The sequence below is a fragment of the Mustela putorius genome, unplaced genomic scaffold (assembly GCF_011764305.1).
Source record: "Mustela putorius furo isolate JIRA1106 unplaced genomic scaffold, ASM1176430v1.1 tig00000596_pilon_pilon_pilon, whole genome shotgun sequence".
In the NCBI taxonomy this organism is placed as follows: domain Eukaryota; kingdom Metazoa; phylum Chordata; class Mammalia; order Carnivora; family Mustelidae; genus Mustela; species Mustela putorius.
The window spans coordinates 6434197-6455168 of NW_025421428.1; the positions used below are offsets into that span (position 1 = coordinate 6434197).

Below are 20972 nucleotides of genomic sequence, written 5' to 3' on the forward strand. Positions count from 1 at the left end.
GCCGCGGGGAACCCCTCACTCTTTCCTGCCGCCTGGGGCCACCACCCTTGCCCTGAGGGTGCGCCTGGCCAGTGGCAGGGAGGCCTTTGGGAGAGACTTCTGGAGCCTGGGCTCCTGGGGAACCTGGCCTGGCCGAGCCTCTGCCACCACCGCCCCCCTCGATTGTCGGCCAGGTGGGGGCTGCCGGCGGGTGAGCGCCCTCGGCCTGGCATGACCTTTGTCGCCGCCCAGGTGGGAGGTGAGGACCATTGCCAACCAGGGGCTTCACACTGAGTGATCACGGGCTTTGCCAGAACGCCTGAGGTTACGAGGGAAGCAGAAAAAGCCATTTTTTTCCCCTTCTGGGATGAGTTTTGGCTGCCTGGGCTCGTTTCTGATGTCTGAGTGGTGAGTTCTCCGCAAGACTCTCCCACCAGAAACTGCCGTCTCTGGGATTATGGTCGTTCTCCTGGGGCCTGGCACCAACTTCTTACGAACTCTGAGGCTGGGGGCTGCCCCGCTGGGTTTCCTCCTTCCGTTACTGGTTGTCAGGGCTGAAGCCACGGTCTGGGACAGGATGGCGGGGGGGTAGAGGAATTTCTCCCTGAAACTGCCCGTTCCCTGTGGCCCCCGGAATGAGCCGACCTGGGGCCCCAGGCTTTTCCTTCCTGGCCTCTGGTGTTTACAGACCGGGTCAGCAGCCTTTAACCTGGCCCTACCTTTGTGGCCTGCTGGAGCCACAAAGGTGAGTGGCTTGGTCTCTGCCTTTGCGGAAATCTCCGGTTGGAGAGAGAAAAACGTGAGCAGGCAGTGACAACACGGGCACAAACACTGTGGAGCCAGGGAGTCACTGACCGGGGGAGTCCAGGAAGACTGCTTGGAGGAGGTACCCCCACTCCAGCTCTGAAGAAGGAGCCGGATTTGCCAGAGGCACTTCATTCCGGGGAGGGGGGTAGAGTCTGCTAAGGCCTGGAGGAGAGAATGAGTTCATTTATCAGAGGGCTAGGGGTCCTCAGCACGGGGGCACTGCCCAAAGGGTGTGACATTCCCAGCAGGCCGAGATCCCACCTTCCTCTGGCTCCAGTCTGCAGGGCTTGCCCCAAGCACAGGAGATGAAAACCCAGACTTAAGAGAGTTAGGCCTGGGTTTAAACACAGCGCTTGCCATCTGTTAGAGCCAGGGGCTCGGCGGGCCCCTTATCTGTGCCTTGATTTCTTCTTCTGTAAGACAGGGTTGTTGCAGACATCCCCGCAGGGCTATGCGGAGGCGCGGCCTTTTAACTCCTTGGCACTTAGAAAGTGCCGGATATCTTCCTCTTCCAAGTGGGTGAGATGAAGCATGGCCTTCACCGGGTCCCGGAACCAGAGACCTTCCTGGGCATAAACCAACGGCCTTGTTCCTCCTTTCCTGAAAGATGAGATGTTTACAGCGCCTACAATTTTTTTTTTCTTCCAGAATTGAGTTTTATTATCCTAGTAGGAGGAAATGAAAGGTGCTTAGGGACCTTCTCAATGTTAAAAAGGCTCTGGGCAGCCGTGCCGTGGGAGGGGAGGTGTGTTTTGAATGGCTTGGTGACTTCTGCCAGAGCTCAGACGGTGGGAAGCACACACAGGAGGGCGTGTGCTCCTTGCCTGGGGCTCCAGACGCAGGGCAGCAACCGCCGACCCTCTATCTCTGACTGGTCCGAAGTGTGTGCATCCAGGCCCCAGGCGAGGGACCTCTGGTTTCAAGATGACAGCAGACGTTGGCTCCTGCTCCGAAGGCCTGCAGAGGAGGAAGAGAGGGTGGCCTAGGAACCAGTTGGTGCCCATACGGTGGGCTTAGGGAAGGACTCTGCTGTGTGGGACACCAGTAGAGGGGAAGAGGGGCCTGCGTAGTCCCCAGCTGCCCCTGCACACCCACTCTTTGGGGTCCCACTGTTTCTTCTTTATGGATGGAGACAGACAAGGCGCGACTTGCCCGGGAACCCACAGGAGGTGTCGATCCTCAGTAGGACCCAGGATCTGGTCCTGCTGTACGTGTGTGACTTTGCCTGTGACCATCCTAGGATCCCCGTGGGTGTGTGTGGTTGGGAAGGGGGACGCCCCTCTGCTCAGGGGCCTGGGGTTGGAGTGGAAGAGTTGGGAAAGGTAGGAGGCAGGCCCAGGCCAGCTGGGCAGAACTTGGAATGCCTGGTGCAGGCCTACGGGTCTTGTCTTAGGGACCTTCGGGTGGGAGCTGCAGATTGTGATAGGTGTATTAGGGACTGGGGGAGAGGGGAGCCTTCCTGCCGTGGGTTGGAGGTTGGCTTAGCAAGCAGGAGATCAGCGGCCCCGGGTTCTGCAAGACCCTCCCTGTGAAGAGGCTGGTCATGGCCCCGGGTCTTAGAGAAGACAGACTCCTGTAGGTCCTGAAGCTTAGACATCCAAGCAGCATGTTTGGCTTTGGGGATGGGGAGCGAGGGGACCTAGGACCAGTCAGGAAACCAGACGCCGTCTGTGGCTTATCCCCTATGGCTCCCAGGCCCCCGTGACTCTGGCCCGAGATCTGGCTGCTTCCTGTCAAATGATGAATGGGTAACGTCTGCTTATCCCAAGACCAGAAGAGAAGTGGGGCTGGGGTAGCGGGAGGACACAGCAGCTGGAGCCAAACCTCTGGACTGGAATTCATTCATTCGTTCTCTCTTCCAAGGCAGTATGGACTAGGGCAGTCCGGCAGACTCGGTTCCAAGTGTTAGTCCTGCCCATGGCCTGCTGTGTGACCTGGGGCCCATCCCTTAACCAGTCTGAACTTCTGTATCCTCTTCTACACCGGGTGGATCTTAGCGGCCCCCACCTAGCGTGCCCACGAGGGAACAAGGTATGCGCAGCACTTGGCGTGTGCCTGCTGAGTACACAGCATGTGCCGCGTTAGTTGGGGGGCGGGGGGCGCTGCTGTCCTGCCCTCGCTGCCAACCCGTCTGCGTGTGCAGGATGTTCCTTCCGGCCCCAGGCCCTTGCACTCGGACATGAAGTCGGGTTTCTTTGGGGGCTCACAGCCTTGCTGGTCCAGGAAGCGAGTGTAAAGGCAGCGTTCTCCGACATGTTGGCAAGTCCCGTTTCTCCTCAAAGCCTCTTTCCTCGTCTGCAGAATGGGAGCGCCAGCCCCTCTGGGGCTGCCTGGGAGCCACTCTGATCACTCAGCTCAGGGGAGGCGCTTCATGTGGGTGTTGTCTGAGGCCGAAGCTGGTCCTGCCTTGACCCCACCCGTGGCCGGGCTCCAGGAGCTGCAGTGTCTCCTTGCTGGGCCTCCGATCTCCACTCGCGAAGGGGCCCGCAGGGGTGTGTTGGGCCGGGCCAGCCTGTGGCACCTCTCTTCTCCAGCAGCAGGCACCTGTCCTAGGCTTCTGCCACCAGGGGCCTACTGGCCGAGTGGAAATAACCCCCAGGTGCCCACACCTGGTGCCCGTGTTGGGTCACTCAGGGTCACTTACTCAGGGAGGAAAGAGGACTGTGGAGGGAGGTTGTGAAGTCACCGCGCTAGTTTCCTGCTTTGGGAAAACAACCCGTGAAGCTGCTCACCACTCTGGAAGGGCTGAGAAGAGGAGAGGCCTTCCTCAGGGAAACTGGCCTGGGGTGCGGCGTCCAGGTGACGTGCCCGCCTCAGCTGACGCAGCGAGAATGTGGCCTTGTGGCCGCCGGGAGAAACCTGACTGCATGCAGATGTGAGCACATACGTTTAAGAAAAGGCAGGCAGGACACACTGTTTCCACCTCAGGGTCTGAGAACAAAGTGAAACGTGATCAAATACTTGACCCCACATGGTGTATGAATACATCACCACGAGACCCCCCCCAACATACAGAGCCTCACATGCATAGACCCCCAAACCTGCCCTGAGCCTTCCTGGGGTCTCAAGTCGTCTTTCAGGGGGAGGGTAAGGGCCTCTGTGGGCCGCCAGCCTCCACGACCTGCATCATTTCACAGTAGGGAAAGGAGGGACACGACGCCTCTAGATGAAGTTTCCAGAAATTGGGAGGCAACGGCCAGGTGACAGTCTATCCAGGGGACAGAAAGGCCCTTGGAGAAGCCTCCTCACCCAGCCCAGGAGGAAGCCCCTTCCGGGGATGCTTGAAGGAAACCCAAGGCCCGCGTGAGTAGGAGCTCCAGCTGAAGGCCAGGCCGCGAGGAGAGGGTCATGGTGCTTTGCAAAGGTAGCCACGGTTCACATTAGCCATGGAGGCATTTGTTCCAGAGTGGTCCCAAAGAGGACATGCGGTGAGGCCGATGAAGCCTGACCTGGGAGCCAACAGCCCCGGCTCTGTTGCTCACCAGCTATGTGGCCCTAGGCAAGTCCCCACCGTTCTCTGAGCCCCAGGCCCCACGTCTGCCGCTCGTCCGCTGCCCAGTGAGGGTTAGTGCAGACGACAGAGTCTCCAAGGACATTCACGTGTGTCAGGCTCTGCTGGAGGGAGTTCTCATCTGTGAACACATTCGGTCCTCTCGATCGTCAGAGGAACATCTCACTTTCCAGAAGAGGAAACTGAGTCACTGCATGGCAAAATGAAGCCCGGCCAGGATTTGAGCCAGGGCACTGGGGCTCCCCGGCAGCCTCGCTGAACCCTTGGGCACATCCCGATTTGGTTCCTGGGCCACTGGGGGACACGCGCATGTGGGGAGCCCGGGCTGGGAACTACACTAGGCGTTCGTGGTGCCTCCAAAATGCAGGGCTGTGGTTCCCCACGGAAGAAAGGTCCTCAGTGCGGCCTGTGCCTGGGTCTCACATTCCATGCATTTTTGGCCCCTGACTTGAGCTTGGCAGCCTGGACCTCATTGTTCTGTGACTTGGCAGGAGCTGCCTGGCCCAGGCTGCCAGTGCCCTGGGCTGCCCAGGGAGGCGTGTGTGTGCTGAAGGGCTTTCCCCACGCTCCGTGGCTCAGCACTCTGAATCTCTGCCTTGGTCTTTCTGCGTCCACACCCCCTAAGAAAAAGTTTGGGGCAGGAATCTCCAGCAAAGGGGTTGGGCTTCCACTGAGGTACAGACAGAATGCCATCTCTGCAGATGTAGCACCCGGGAGAGCAAGAGGCAGGGGTATCTTGGACCCAGGAGGGGCTTTGGAGTCACTGAGAGCAAATCTCCCCTGTGTAGCTCACTGGCCTCACTACATTGAGCTTCCTCTCTCTGAGCCTGTTTCCTCATCCATAAAATGGGTCTACCAAGAGCCCCAGGATGCATGGGAAAGGTCTGGCGCACCGGCAGTGTTCGGAGAGCCTTCATTGCCTTCCTCCCAAACATCCCCCCCTTCCCTTCCTGCCTCCCTCCCTGCCACCCCACCCTGCCTGTCCTCCCCCACCTCCTCTCCACCCTTCCTCTCCCTTCCTCCTTCCCCTTTGCAGTGTCCCTCTCTGACACTCGGGGACTGTGACTTGCAGAATGCTCCTTGGCCACTTCTTTCCTGGAGCAGTAACTCAACCAAAGCTCCAGGGCGTTGGCAGAAAAGGTACCATGGACAGCAGAGCTGCGTCATCGTGATGCTGTCCCAGAGGGCCCGGACTCCAGGGGCTCATGTCCCTGAGGCCCCTGTGATGGGAAATGGCCCCTTGTGGCCCTCCAGCCTTGGGACTACCCCTGCCCACTCAGCTCGGGCCCTATTTGTGAGGAAAGGGGCTTGTTCGGTGGGGAGATGACGTCGGAAGTTCTCCACCTCGTGTGTAAGGAAAGGAAGAGGATCGGCACTGAGAGTTGGGAGGAGAGCGGCGTGGTGGCTTCGGGCAAAGACGCCCCCAGGGCGCTGAGTCGTGGCTCCACTGCCACGGATCTGGGCAGATCTCTTAACCTCCCTGTGCCTCCGTTTTCCGTTCTGTAAAATGGGACAATAATAGACCCTATCCCATGAGAGACAGGGTCTCTTAAATGAGAGGGGCTAAGAGGTAAAGTGTGCAGAGCAAGGCCTCGCATGATCAGGGCACACATCTGTTGACTCGTCATTATTGCTGGTATTTCTGATGAGATCAGAGACCCCCTCGGCCGTGCTCTTGGAGCCCTGTGTGAGGCCTGGGGTGGGCTCCTGAGTGTGCAGTCTGCAGCCTCCGGGTGCAGCTGTTGGGAGGGTGCCGCTAATAACCACACGGGGCAAGTGGAGATGACCTTGGCAGACACCTGCTAAGCCTCTGCCAGTATGACTTGCCCAGTCTCCCAGCTGGTGAGGGCCTGGGCCTGCGTCTGCCCGCATCTAACCCCCAGAGGCTGAGTGGGGTTAGATGCGGGTGGGGGGAGACGTAGAGATGCACGCTGTGGTTCGTAGTCCACACGAGTCTGTGGGCCAGTGGGTGGGCTCCTGTGTGGGCCTGGCCACTGGGCGGCTTTGACACTTGCAGAGATAAAGACAGAACCTTCTTGCTGAAGACAGTTCTTCTCCAACCTCTCCCTGGAGGTCTCCCTAAGGGCAGAGGACGGTGAACATGTCACCCCGAGGGGTCTGGGGGGTGCAGCCCGCAGAGCCTGCAGGAGTCTAGGGTTTTATCTTAAAATGCATGCGCATTTTACATTCTCTTCCCTGTGAATCCGTTTATCACGCACACATCCCCCCCGACCCCCACCCCACCACGAGTAACAGCACTGCCTCCGGAAGCCAGAAGCCGCTCGTGTTTGCATGTTTATCCTGGGGCTTTTCCTCCAGGGCCTCACTGTGTCCCCCTGCGGGTGTGCGCTCCGTGGTGAGAGCGCAGGCACAGATGGTGGCGAGACACCGAGGGGGCCGTGGTCCCATCTGCATTTCAGGAAGCCTCGGTGGCCCTCACAGAGGAGGGCTTGGTGAGCAAGGCATGGGCGCCGGGAGGCCCAGGGGCCGGGGTGGGAGGTGAGTCCCACACTGGGACAGAGTCAGGGGAATGGGTGGGTGGGGGGGGGTGGCGAGAGGCCTCCAAAGTACAGACACACCCCCACAGCACCCTTCTCCTGCCCTGGATCCAGGACAAGAGATAAAAGAGAGCAAGAAATCTGTCCATAAAATGCCATGTCTGTGGGTTGAACCTGGCTCAGGGCTGGCAGCTTCACAACCAGGTGACAGCACGGGCCACGCCTGGCTGGACACAACCCTCGCCCCGCAGGCACTCCCCACTGCCGAAGGCTCCCCTGTGAGCCCGAGTCTGGTAGCCTTGCTTTCTTCCATCTCCTGTGTGCTCCAGAGCAGCTTTACCCGGAAGGAGCTGCCCGTGTTCGGCGTGTGAGGGAGGAGTCGGCCTGTCCTGAGGGCACCGAGGAAGAGTGGGTGCTGGACCCCAGAAGGCCTAGAGAGGCTTGGAGAACCTTCGAGGGCAGAGCTAGGGAGGCAGAACTGGAGTCCAGCTCAGTGGGACATCCTTTGATGAGGCATCACAGACATCCCTGAGCCTGGGTGGGCTGGATGCCACCTGCGGCAGCCGGAGAAGGAAAGGAGAGATTCCTCTCCCGCCGCCAGGACGCCCGTGTTCACGAGGGTGCGCCTTGACTTGGGAGGTCTGTGCAGCAGAGTTTGCTGAACCGCTGGACCCGGGGACGGCTCTCAGCCTGGGGCTTGGCTGCTGGGTGTAGATGGAGAGAGGCAGAGTCCAGGAGAAAGTGCTGTCTTCGGTTGGTTCTCCAGACGCAGGAGAAAGTGCTGCCTTCGGTTGGTTCTCCAGACGCAGGCCTTGCGAGTGAGCAAACCATGAGGGAGTGGGAGAAGCCGACGAGCTGGGGTGTGATCTCGGACCAAACCCGCAGCCTCCACCCAGGGCCTGGAGCATGAGTCACGCCTCCCACTGTCTGAGTATCCTGACCCAGCCAAGGGCACTTTCACACTGGACCCCTTGGTCATTGATTAATAGTTGTCCCAGGGGCTGCCAGTTCCTAGGGACTCGGGCTCTCCGGAGGGTATAGACAAAGCTGCTCCGACAGCCTGGGCCAGTCCTGAGGGGCTCTGTTTGGGGCGTGTGGAGTCTGTGGGGCAGCCGGGGGTGGGGGGTCTGGCAGAAGCAGCAACAGCCAGATTCGGGGGCCCCTTACCCATGCCTACTCTACAACAGTGGCCCCTTTTATTCTCCGCAGCCCTGTGGGAGCCCCGGCCTGGCCCTGGACCCAGGAGGTGCTGCAGAAACGCCTATGGCTACAGCACAGGCTTTCCTCCCAAGGAGGAGGGCTTTTCCCCTTGCGTCCCGGAGGGTTGCACGCGGTAGCCGGGTGCCGGCTCTCACCTCCAGCTGTACAGTGCTTCTCTGTGCCTCAGCCTTGGGCCCTGCCCCAGAGGCAGCGCTCTGCCAGGGAGGCTGGCATCGGGAGTGATTCTTAGATGACATTTCGCTCAGGCCCGGGCACATAGTGGTCGCTCAGTCAGCTGGGGTTACCATGGCAACTGGCAGCTAGCAACCTTGACTCTCCTAAGGGCCTCTGACATGGCAGCCCAAACCGTGGAGGTGCAGGGGACTGCTCCCTTGTGCAGAGGGCTCTGCACCTGCCCAGAGGTTTATGCCTATGAGGGGGAACCCATGGCCTTGGCCTTCCCTGCACTTGGAGCACCAGGGCCCAGCAAGGATGGAGATGTTGGGTCCTTCCTGCTGCTGCTACACAGTCTGACTCAGCGTCTCTCTCCTGGCCACCCGGGCGGTCAACCTGGGTTTTTGTGGGGGTGGTCATGGGGGCAGGGCTTTGTAACTGCCCCCAGGAGACAGGGAGGACAATAATGGGAAAGAACAAGACTTTGGTGGGAAGCCTGGGTGGCTCAATCGCTTAGGCGTCTGCCTTCAGCTCAGGTCATGATCCCAGGGTTCTGGGATGGAGCCCCACATCGGGCTCTCTGCTCAACAAGGAGCCTGCTTCTCCCTTTCCTCCCTGCTTGTGCTCTCTCTCACTATCTCTTTCTCTCTCAAATAAATAAGTGAATAAAATCTTTAAAGAAAAAAAAAAAAGTAAGAACCAGGCTGTGGAGCCTAGTACTTGTGGAGTTGAATGGGCACCTCCTTTGCTGGCCGGGTTGGGGCAGAGGGGATGCCTTTAGACTTTGCCCTGTGCAGAGCCTGTTTCCCCTCCCCGCAGTGGGGACAACCCTCGCAACCTTGTCAGACGGGGTACTGGAGGGAAGGTGTCTCACGTGGGCTCTTGAGTCCCAGCCCTGCACTCCAGGACCCCCGCCAGAACATGGGGTGAACGGACGCACGTCCCCCAGCCCAGGGCCGTCAAGGGGAGAAGGTGAACAGGCATGCGTCTAAGAAAGCCTGCGTTTTCTTTTGCAGCCCCGTGCACCGTGAGGCTGGCATGCAGGATGGCCGGACAGCCCAGCCACATGCCCCCTGGAGGGAGCCCGAACAACCTCTGCCACAGCCCAGGGCCTGCCCATGCCCCGGACCCACAGGTGAGCCCTTTGCCTTTGTCTGCAGAGCGCTGGGGCCTCGACAAGGAGCTCGGGTCCCTGACTACCCCACCCAGACGGAGTCATTTCTGGAATGTTTCCAAGGGTGGGAGTGCAGCTCAGTACCAACCTGGTCAGCCCTGATACCACTCAGCAGCACTCAGAGACGCCTTCTCTGGGCCGGACTCCAGGATTTCCCTGTGAATGGAACAACTTTGTCTCAGCGGGATCAGGGCTGCTTAGAAAGGTCAGGAGAGAGGAGAGAGTGAGGGGCTCTGGGGAACAGGCAGCCCGTGCGTGGGGTCAGAAAGTGCTTCCTCACTCTCAGCTTCCTCACTCTCAGCTTCCCTTTTTGGTTTTAGCTCTGTCCTGGCCCTCTTCAGCCCTCTTCCTCTAGAACCAACAGAGCCTCAGGGCACTGGTTTCTTTACACCTGCCTCACGCTCTGCAGATCCTCAGAGAGCCAGGCCGCCTCCCGCAGCTTTTCCGAAGGTGGCTTCTGGGTTTCCCAGCTCATGCATCCTTTGCGGGTTTTGAATGTGCTGTTTCCTGGGTCTGGAGGGCCTCTCCCCGCTCCTCCTCCAGGCCTTGGTCCAAATGCTGCAGCTTCTAGGGAGCCTTCCTGTTCCCTCCATTCCCTCGCCTGTGCGGCCCAGGCACTGGGCTCTGGCCACAGCATCCCACTGGGGAACTGGTTCCTGTTCCTAAATGGGACGTCTGGGGCGAGGCTATACCCAACCCATCATCCCAGGCCAGGCCCAGAGGAGCCCCTCGATGCCGGCTGAGTTCATGAACAGCAGATACATGTGGCTGTGTGTGGGGAAGAAGCATGTCTGCTCTTAGAAGGCACACAGCCTCATGGGAGAGAAAGGGAGGAAACAGGGCAGAAGAAACTCAGGGACCCTTGGAGCTCCAGAAAGCACATGATCCTACCTAGATGGCCAGAGAGGCCGCCTTGAGGAATTGGGACGCAGAGGTCTGGTGGGGGCAGGCAGGCCAGGTCAGACAGAGCCAGGTGCTGTGGGTCCCTGGGGACAGCCTGGGATGATGAAAAGTCATGTCTAGGGTTGGCTTTTTCCCCAAAGCTAGGAGACCCAAATCAGGGGGAAACTTTGAGACAGCTACCTTTTTGAGTCCCAGAAGGCTCGTCGCAACCTCTAAGTACTCCTTCCTGTTGGAGGACGTCAGGTGGACTGCTGTTTGACCCACTTGGCCAGGGCTACCATGTGCAGTTGTGCGGGTGTGCACTGCACAAAAGCGCCTGGTCAAGGAGGCAGCTGAGTCTGAGATCCTTCTCCTACACCTGAGTTTTCATCAACCCATGTTCCCTGTGTGGGGCTCCATCAGCCCAAAAGAAGGAACAATTTTATAGATTCACACAGGGGTGAGACATGTGAACTAGTAGACTAATGTGTGTGTATGCACGCACGCATGTGTCTGTGTGCACATGCACACCCCCGCCCCCGACACACACACAGTGTCCTAGGGCATCTGCCCTGTTGGTGCTTTCCACTCCCATTACTGGATGGGACACGGGCCCATTTCCCAGGTGGAATTTGGGGAGGTAGATCCCAGAAAGCCCAAAGGCCCGTGGATGCTGCTGGTGCCGAGTCCACCAGGACAGCTCACTGATGCTGGGGCCAGTGCAGCCTCCTCGGGTAATGTAGCAATTTGTCATATTAAGTCATTCACTAACAATTGAGTCCCCCTTGATTAATCTCCCAGAATTAGCCAGTTGCATTTTGAGCAATTAGGGTTAATTACAGCCTCATTTGGCAGAGGAGAGAGCCCCGTAATTATTTCGCAAACAAGGCAAGGCGGCGGCGGGCGGCGGCGTCCGGGCGTCTGGTTGCACATGTTGGAGTGGGTAATGACACAGTTAAGTGGAATTAGACACGATTCCCATCGTTGGGCAGCGGCCGTCAGCAAAGGAGCCCTGCGTCCCACCAGCATCTGGCCGGGGTAGCCAAACCAGGGTGCGCAGCCGTGTAGACACCAGCATGGCATGGGGCGGGGCGAGAAGGGAATGAGGCCAGGCAGCCGCTTCCTCTCTCCTCTGCTCATGAAGTGCAGGTATTTAAACACCGTCTGGGGAGACATCGTGGCCCCAATCTTGCCTGTTTCGGGACATAGAAACACCTCAGATTGACAGCAGAGGCATTTTCCTTGAAGGCAGGAGGCCCTGCTGTTTCCCTGAAATCATCCTTAGAAAAAGGAGCCGGGGCTCTCGATGGCGAGAGTACTGCACTCGGTCCAGACCAGGTGGGGCTCGGATCCCAACTCCAGCCCTCACCAGCCAGGCCACAGCTGGTAAGTGAGTTGAGCCTCCGTTTCCTCATCTGTGAAATGGGGCCATGAAGACTAAGTGAGATGGACTACTCTAAACCCCCAGCATGGCGTCGGACGTCGTGGGTGTTAAGGAAATGTGTGCCACTCATTTCATTCTTCTCTTTGAGCCTTCATTTTCATGTTCGTGGCTCAGGAGCCCAGAGCTGAAATGCCCACAGTGTCGAAGGGACCACTTAGCAACCACTCAAACTGGTTCTGTTAAGTTTCTGTGCCCAAGGCTGGTGGTTTATCATTTCTGGGAGTTTTCTAGCTGTGAGAGCCGTCCGCTTATTAAAACACGTTTGCTGAACCCGGTGGAGTCACAAGTGAAATTACTGAGGTTTCAAATGAGTGAATGAGGGCGTGCATGTAATTGAGGGGAAGAGCTCTAAGGCCGGATGCTCTAGGACTTTACCACTTCGCGGCAGAGCGTTTTTCATCAGGAATGAAACAGAGCTGACCGACTAAGAGTCATGTGAATTTGCAAGAAGGGAAAAGGTGCTCTTGTCTGAGAATGGCCTGGTTAATGTGTCTTCCATCTGGAAAGTCTTTGCAAAGCTGCGTGGGGCGTGCCAAGTTCAGATATATTGGGCCCTGTTCAGAGAAAGAGGAATGCGCCTTACTTCTCAGGATGGGACGGCCGCTTCTGGATCTGAATCGCACAGGCCAAAACCTTTATGAGAATCTTCCCCAAGCAGTGTTGGCAATTAGGTAAGATTTAACGGCCACATATTAACAGCTGTTAAAATCCAAGAAGTGTTTGCTGACGTGTTGTAAATTCAGCAAATGCTTGTCTCATTTCTTGCCTCCTTTCTGCCCGACCCAGAAGTGGGGCCTCGTGCAAGGGGCAGGGTCCCACGGAGGGATGGGTGGACGCTGAGGGAGCCCGGGGGGGGGCAGGGAAGGTTCTAGAGAGAGGACAGGTGGGCTGGCGATGGATTGGGGCAGGACAGGGAGAGGTGGCTATCCCGGGAAGAGGAAGGAGCCAGGCCTGAAGGTGCAGGACCAGTCAGGTTAGGCAAGGGTTTAAATACCAGTGCTGGGATGGGGAATGGCTGGTCTGTGTGAAAGGCTGCGTCATTTGGAATTGAGTCTATAGTGAATGAGGGGCGAGCCCGTTAGTGGGTTCGGGTGGACAAGGGAGCTCGCATTTTAGAAAGATCACGGGTTGCAGGCACTCATGGCACAAGTGGGATGAAAATAGGAGATGAGGAGGCCGCTGCCTTCTGCCTGGTGAGATGATTCCGTGGCCTTAAATGGCTGGATATTCGGAGAGAAGATTCCAGAGACTTGCAGGATGAAACCAAGTGCTCTTGGTAGCTGAAGGGATGAGGGAGAGCTGAGTCAAGGATGGACCCAGGTTTCTGGCTGATGCTAGTCACTGGGGCCAGACCCAGCTTCTCTTAGGTATGTGTAAGCTCAGCTTTCTCTGAGCTCAGCCAGCGGGAACTGTCCTGAGGGACCCGCTGCGCTGAGGTGATGCTAGGCTTTGTTATCAGGTGACTCCCATGTTTTGGGCACCTTGCATGCTATTCCCATGTGCTGATGGCCCTGGGAGCTGAGTGAGATCTCCAGGCTAGGACGGTCATGGCGGTGGTTGTCCCAATAACATGAAACCTGGCTCTTCCTTGTCCCATCCGCCCACTGGCCAGGAACCAGGCCTTATTCAGAACCCGCTAGGGCAGGGCAGGCAACCGAGATAAATACCGGGTGCGTTTTGGTCCTGAGGAGCAGAGCCAGGGGCCTCCTCCTCCCGTGGACCCACGGCACCCCTTCTCGCCCCCAGGTCTGCAAGCCAGAAGATGAGCTTTGGGTTTGAAATTAACCAGATTGTGGAGAGCTGAGTGGGGTCGGCCTCGGAAAGAGCCTGACAATATGGACTCTGTGTAAACCCTGCCCTTCTTTTGTGTTACACGGACTTAAAACCCATCACCGTATACACATATACCGAATCCATTAGAACTCCCTATACACGGTGTCAGATGTCTTTAAAGGTGAAATTCGTTTACAGGAAATGTCATTCTGATGAAGTATGCTTTTTAAAATCACAGAAACAGTTGCCTTAAAATTAATGATGCATTGCAAATATCAGAGAAAAAAAAGACCCATTCAGTGTAAAGATGATTAAAATTCAGGTCAGAAGTCTGACTTAGTCAGGCTAAATTTTTTAATGAGATTTCAGGAAATTAATTGGGCGAATGCATTTTTATTCTTTTAACATGTGATTTTATGCTCCTGGTTTTTTTTTTTTTTTCTTAAAGGGATTTGTCGATGGCTGAGGCTTATTGTGGTTCAAATATTTTAAACTCAAATTAGCATGGGGTGGGAGGTGTTTGTGGCCTAATTTGATCTGACTTGGAGAAGAGAGCCTGGGTTTCTCTGAGCTTTCCAGAGTGGTTCACTGCTCCCCCCACACCCATTTCCAGCCTTGGTGCACCCTGGGGTGGGGGGCGGTGGGACTGGGGATAGAGGTGACCTGGGGACCTTGGCCCTCTCCTGGGCTCCTGGTTCTGCCAAGCCTCCTGTGGTCCAGGGAGTTGCTCCCCGAGGCTCCTCCTCTCTCTGAGATGGCATTTCCCTGCCCAGGGCAGTGCAGACCCCCTCCTTCTGCCCATTGCGGTCAGCATCCCTCCCACCTCCTTCCCAGCCTCTCCACCCACCTGCCCCTCCTCTGGGGGAGACCTGAGGGGCTCCCACACTGGAGAAGGCAGGTGAGGAGTCAGAAATGACTTCTGCCAGCATTTTCCCTGCGAGTGTCCCACAGCCTAGCCCTAGACAGGGAGGTGAGGCGAGCCCGTTGTGTAGCACAGTCCCTCGGCAAACAGTCCTGGGTGTGACCCGTGCAGGGGACAGTGATGTCAGAAGCTATAGGGACACAGGCACCTCCCTGCTTTTCTGCAGTCAGGTGACAGTGGATCAGCAACCTCTCTGAGCCTCAGCTTTTCATCTGTGAAATGGGGCCATGAAGACTGAGTGAGATGGGCTACTCTGAAACCCCAGCATGGCGTCTGACGTCATGGCTGTCACCCATCTTGTTCTTAGATCTCCAAATTCATTTTAGTTTTCACAGTTGAAGAGCCCAGAGCTGGCAGTAGCCCCAGCACAGACCCTCAAAGGGATGGGGATGGCGGTACAGCCCCTGAGAGCTCCCTGCCTCGGCTCGTCCTCAGCCCCCTGGGAGGCAGGTGTAGTAGCCCCAGTCCTCGCTCTGCAGACAGAGCAACGGTGATACCCCTAATGACAGTAACAGCCACATAGCGTCTCCCCGGTGCCTTCACTCAGTAACCTGCTTACCCACCCCCCGCAGCCCTCGGAATGGGGCACCGTTATCACCTGAATTGTACATGGGAGGAAACTGAGGCTCAGAGTGCTTGTGCGCAGCCCCGAGCCAGCGCTTGGCAGATCTGGGGTTTGAACCCAGGCCTCCCTCTGCTCCCCAGTGTCAGTGTCTCCTCTGAGGGAGCCAGAGTGGCAGTCACCCGTCTGCCAGGCTGTGCCCCCACCCCGGGCTGGTGCTCACTTCCCCAGGAGCCAGCACGGGGCTGCAGACGGAACGGGGGCCCGTGCACACAGCGAGAAGAGCAGTTTTCAGAAAGGCGATTGGGATTACCACCCTCGAGCCAGCGTAGTGCGAGCCGGTCGGGGCCCCCAGCTCAGAGCTTCCCAGACCGTTGGCACCAGCCTCAGGTCCCGGAATCCTCAGAGAAACCCCGGGGCCGAGATCACTGATGTTCCCCTGATGTCGCGCATGGACTCACTAGGCTACAGGAGCCAGAGCAGAGCTCACTGAGGGCTGAGGGAGGAGTGGAGGAAGCCCTTGGAGGTGGCAGTGGGGAGAGGCCTGGTCTTATGGACCAAGAACTCCCTTCACCTTCTCCTCTTGCCCTCACAGCCCCTGAGTTACGTCATAGTCTCGGCCCTACTGCTCAGGCACTGTGCCTGCCTGAACAGAGGGCGGCAGGGGGGTGGGGCGACGGGACCCCACCTGTGATCCTCACCCCTGTGACCATGCTGGTGTCCCCGAGCCTGCCCACACTGTCCCCCTGCCACGGGGTGCTGCCTGCATGGGAGGAACCCGCCCCCTGCCCCAGCGTTGCGGCTCATTCCTCTAATTAGGTCGAATGGGTTGTGACAGGAAATGCAAATCTGGGTCATTGCATATGCAGATGTCGACTGGAGTCTGGGGATGCCGGGATGCCGGCTGGGATGTCCCCTGTCCTCTTGGGGAGTCTCCTGGGGCAGCAGCAGTGGGGTCTATCGGGGAGTCCAGGTCTCAGCTCCCCACGGACCAGCCGTGTGATGGCGCCTCTGTTCCCTTCTCTATGACATGGGATGAAGGAGCCTTGCCTTACCAGGGCGTGAGGCGGTTTCAGTCACAAAACCTGTGGGAGCAGCTGGTGTGGAACTGCCCCGTGGTAGGTGCCCAATGCCCCACGGACGTCCTGGCAGCTTCGAAGGCAAGTGTGACCCCTCCGGGTGTGAGGAAGTTGCCTCCTTCGGAGGTGGTGGGACTTCGGCCGCACTTGGAAGGGCCAGTAGCTGCATCCCAAAGGCCCACGGCACACTGGGCTGCTTGGGGCACATTCCTTTGTGTCATTGGACAAACAGGCCCTGAGCTCTTGCTCTGGGCAGGTCAGACACCTGTGCTCAGGGGACACGGAGGGGACGAAGACAGGGGTGCATTTTTGGAGAGGCCTGTGTTTGGGAGGGCAGAGGCTGAGGTTCCTAGAAGAGAGAAGCCAACGGAGTCAGGAAGCCTAGTCCTGGCTAGTCATGGGATCGTGAAGGAAATGCAGAGGACGAATCAGAGTTGGGAGGTCACCTGGTAGAGCTCAGTGGGAGAGACTGCAGAGTCCCCAGTCCAGGGTCAGATCCCGCCCATGACTCATTGTGAGGTCTGGAGCCGGTCCCTGCCTCCCCACAAGCCTCAGTTTCCTGAAGTATGGGGATAATAGTGATGCCTACTTACGGGGTCATGGGCAGTGTTCTGCACAGTGCATGGCACACAGTAAGTGCTCAATAAATGCTCACTCTTCTTAAATGGGCGCTTAGTGTACAGGTGGGTTAATTGCTCTTATTTAGGAACTTAGCTGACAGATGCTAGCGAGTGCTGGATAAGAATGTGGTCTTTCTCCTCCACCAGCCCCCCTCCCCACTGCTCAGCCCCCAGTAGGGAGCGGCTTCAAATCCTTCACCAGGGGAGGTAATTAGGCCTCAAGACTTCAGAGTCAAAGTTGGCCCAACACTTACCTTGCTAAGGGAAGGAGACAGTGGGCTTCGAGGCTCAGACTTCCATCATTCACTTCTAGCAGGGGGCAGTGGGGGGATGTTCCTTGGCACAGAGCTGGGTCTGAGCAGGTTCAGAAAGGCCAAGAGTGGGAGTGAGGAGTAACTGCTCAGGGGCCTTCTCTCCTGCTCCAGCCCCGGCTGGTTGGTCATAAGGACCACTGAGCACCTACTGTGTGTGTATGTGTGTGTGGTCGGGGTGGGGGGGCGCTCAGCGATCTCACGTGGTCCTTACAGCGACCCTGTGAGACAGACATGCTTCCACACTTCTGCCTTGCAGACAGGAAACTGGGGCAGAGTGGGATGGCTTGGGTCACTGCCCAAGATCACCAGCCAGGGACCCAGGAAATACGCATAAGGAAATATACATAAGGATGTTTATTGCACCATTATTTATAGTGACCACAGACTGGAAACAAGCTTACCGGAGAGCATATAGAGTATTGTACAGTTATTTAAATCCCCGTCATTGGACAATATCCATCAGTTACTGAGAGAGGGAAAAGCCGATCTTAGAGTAACGTGTTCTCATGATTCTGGGTGTTTAAAAAGTGCGCTATCTTGGGGCACCTGGGTGGCTCAGTGGGTTAAAGCCTCTGCTTTTGGCTCAGGTCATGATCTCAGGGTCCTGAGATCGAGTTCCGCATCAGGCTCTCTGCTCAGCAGGGAGCCCGCTTCCTCCTCTCTCTCTGCCTGCCTCTCTGCCTACTTGTGATCTCTGTCAAATAATTAAATCTTTAAAAAAAAAAACCCTGAACATTGGTGTAGTAAAGACAAAGAAGGAAAAATGGAAGTTGATTAAGAACAGACGTCCTGAGCAGGATGCCAGTCACACAGGGCTCCCCAGGCTCCTGCCAGGGCTTCTTTGTCTAAGAGGTTGGGATTCAGGTTAAGGAGAGTTCTAGAACGCAGCCCAATAAAATACCCGGTCTTCCACCCCCGTGGGTGTTTCCAGCCCCAGTCTGGAAAAGGCCTTTTCAGATCAGAAAATGCAAACCTGGTCCTTCCTGCCTCGGTGGGGCTCTCGGTGTTTCTCATCCCACCCCCACACCCCCAAATGAACTCCGCAGATGTTTCTGTAGCCCTTCTACATGCGAGACCCTGTCCTCGCACTGCTCCCAGCCCAGAGGGTCCCCAGCGGCAGTGACCTCCGCCCCAGAGTGGGGAGTGGGGGCTGTAGCGGGAAGGGGGGACAGAACCGAGCCGCGGCCCCTCCCTCCCCACCGCCAGGGTTCCAGGGCCTGAGTGTGTCCCCCTTTCTCTCCTTCTTCCCAGAGCGTGTCCCACGTGTGGTGTGGGAATGGGGAGGGGGTCCCTCGCCCAGCATCTCGATCCCAGGGCAGGTCCGACTGCTCCGTGGTCGGTCTCAGCCCGGGCCCCTGGCAGGTTGGCACGAAGCGTCCGGATTCTTCCTGTCGCCGTAAAGGGGGTTGTTTCTCCATACAAGGGCTCAGAACGGTAAAGCTGCCGACGGAAGCCGGTTTTCTCAAGGCGAGACGGGAGCAGGCAGCCCAGGAGGGGGAAGTTGCCACATCTGACAGTGACTTGCAGGCGCAGGGTCGGGGACTACACGTGGAAGGCCATGGGGCCAGGGAGACCCAGCAGGGCCTCCCCCTCGCTGTGTGACCTTGACAGATCACTTCCTTCACCCCTTAATTGCCCCTGTTCTGCTTGCTGGCTCCGACCCGGGCACCAGGGATTCAGGAGTGAACAAGGTGGGCAAGGCCCTGGCCCCAGGGGCTCACCTTTCTGGGAGCAGGAGATGGGAACACGCAGTCTAATGAACGATCAGGTAATGAGGGCCGGTGGACACCCGCAGCCTCAGGGTCTTGTCTGCAGAGTGGGGGTGTCATGGCGTGGACAGCCCCCGGGGGGGGGCGATAAAGTCTCTGGCAGCGACACTGGCAGTCACAGTCCTTCCTTCACCTTGGAGGAGCTAGGGGGGTCGCCGGGTTCTGTAGGGGGCTCCCGCTGCCAAGGTCCCGGCCCCTCACTGCAGCCTGGTGGCCGCTGATGGCCTCTGTCTCTCCTCCAGAGGCACCCAAACACCCTGTCTTTTCGCTGCTCGCTGGCCGACTTCCAGATCGAGAAGAAGATAGGCCGAGGACAGTTCAGTGAGGTGTACAAGGCCACCTGCCTGCTGGACAGGAAGACGGTGGCTCTGAAGAAGGTGCAGGTGAGCCATCTCCCTCGTGGGGTCAAAGCCCGGTCACAGGAGCCAGCTTCTGTGTCTAAACTTTTTGGCCCTGGGCCAGTTGCTGCCCCTTCCTTCTCGCCCCCTTCCCCTGCAATCAGGACCCTACTCTGTGGGCCATGGGAAGCATTAGCTGGGCTACTGCTGCTGAAAGCTCCTTGCAAGCCATAAAGGAAAAGGGAAATGAGCATACATTGAGCGCCACTGTATAATGGGCCATGACTTGAGAACGGCCTGCCAGGTCACCCCATTTTTCAGGTCAGGAAAGCTGCAGAGGCCTGAGTATCGATCTCACCGGGCCCACAGAGCGAGCTGATGGGGAGCTCAGACTCCGACCCGCACCTGCTCACCCTAAACCCCACACTTGCTGCTCACCTCTGGGCTTGAGAGCCTTTTCTGGCTTCCGTAGGAACGGGGCTTGAGCACGTGAAGCCAGGAGGCATCTCACTGAGGGCCACTGGGTTTGGCCCCAGAAGGAGCTTTATTTAAACCTTCCCGCAGAGCTTCCCTGACACCTCACTTTGCTCATTTGTCCTTTAAGAATAGGATTAACAGCCTGGGCCCGGGAGGCCCGGGAGAGAGAAGGTGACTCAGACGACTCAGGTGACTCAGACGCTGCCCCGCTGCCCCGGGTGGGGAGCCTGGCGGCAAACCCACGGGGTGGTTTCCTTGCTGGTCTGCAGACTGCCAACCACATGGGGCTCCAGGCCACTGGAGGCGAGACGGGCCCCTCTGCTGGGAAAAGACCCGTTGGTCTTCCTAGGAGGGGCTCGTCTGGCTCTTTGTCCTGCTTTTTTGTGCCAAGATGGGTTTTGGGAGTTCCAGTCCTCGTGGCGCCCAGTGGGGGCTCTGGGAGCTGGGTGTTAACCAGTCTTTCTCTTTTTCCTCTGGCTCAAGATATTCGAGATGATGGACGCCAAAGCCAGGCAGGACTGTGTCAAGGAGATTGGCCTCCTGAAGGTAAGCACCCTGGGGTGAGCAGGAAACCCTCACTTCCTTGTGGTGGCCTGGTCCCCGGACTGGGCCACCTCATGGCCACCACAGCCCAGGGCCTCTTAGGTTCCGAGACAACAGCCTTTTCAGCCCAGGTGGCTTTGTCATGGCTGGGTGAGTGGAGGCCCCACCTCACCTCTCTGCCCAGCCCTCGTGGTGCCCCCGACTCACTGTCCTCGCCCATGTTGGTTGTGCTTATGGATGGCAGCGCACGGTACCGAAGGCCTTCCCCCTCGGGGCACCGGGTCACTGCCACCCAGCAGAAACTCCCCCGGGGACTCAGTGAGGCTGGCCTGGAATGGTGGAGAGGCCGCAAAACCAGATATGTGGCCCAGGGTTCCTGGTGCCTGAGGGACCTGGGTTGTCACCTTGCTGGGCTCTTCCCAGACCTCCCCAAAGAGGAGGCAGGGTGTCCACGTGGGAGTGGCTTACAGGAAGGACACACGTGCCAGGGCACCTTGGGGTGGGGGATGGTGATCTTTCCTTCCCTCCCCCGCTGGCTTCCTCACTGGTCTCCCCAGCGTCAGAGACAGCAGAACTTTCTGGACTAGACTCAGCCCCTGCCTAGGGCTGCTCCTTCCTGGAGATCCCTCCCTGTTCCCAAGGCTTAGGCATCTACCTGGGGTCTCAGAGGTGATGGTGGAGGAGGAATGGGATGGGTTTCAGAGGCCCAGGAGCCCGAGTTCAAATTCTGATGTCTTCATTTACAAGCCCTGTGACCCTAAGCAAGTGACGGAGCCTCCGGGAGTGTCCGTTTGCCCATCTGCTCAGCGGTGAGAGTATCTGCCGTGCGGAATACGGGCAGTTAGAGAAGATTAAATAGTGTCTGCAGAGGGCCCAGCGTAGTGGAGCACCCAGCAGGCGCGCACT

At 57.9% G+C, this 20972-nt stretch overlaps 1 protein-coding gene across 3 annotated transcripts in view; it reads left to right on the forward strand.

The window, feature by feature from the left end:
• Positions 1-20972, forward strand: part of NEK6 (NIMA related kinase 6) — an 81367-nt gene that overhangs the window by 28675 nt on the left and 31720 nt on the right. For all 3 annotated transcript variants that reach the window (XM_045082375.1, XM_045082376.1, XM_045082374.1), the window contains exons 2-4: positions 9186-9304; positions 18951-19091; positions 20007-20069. In XM_045082375.1, coding sequence (XP_044938310.1) covers positions 9215-9304; positions 18951-19091; positions 20007-20069 — 294 coding nt within the window. In that variant the 5' untranslated portion in view covers positions 9186-9214. The remainder of the gene's footprint in view (positions 1-9185; positions 9305-18950; positions 19092-20006; positions 20070-20972) is intronic.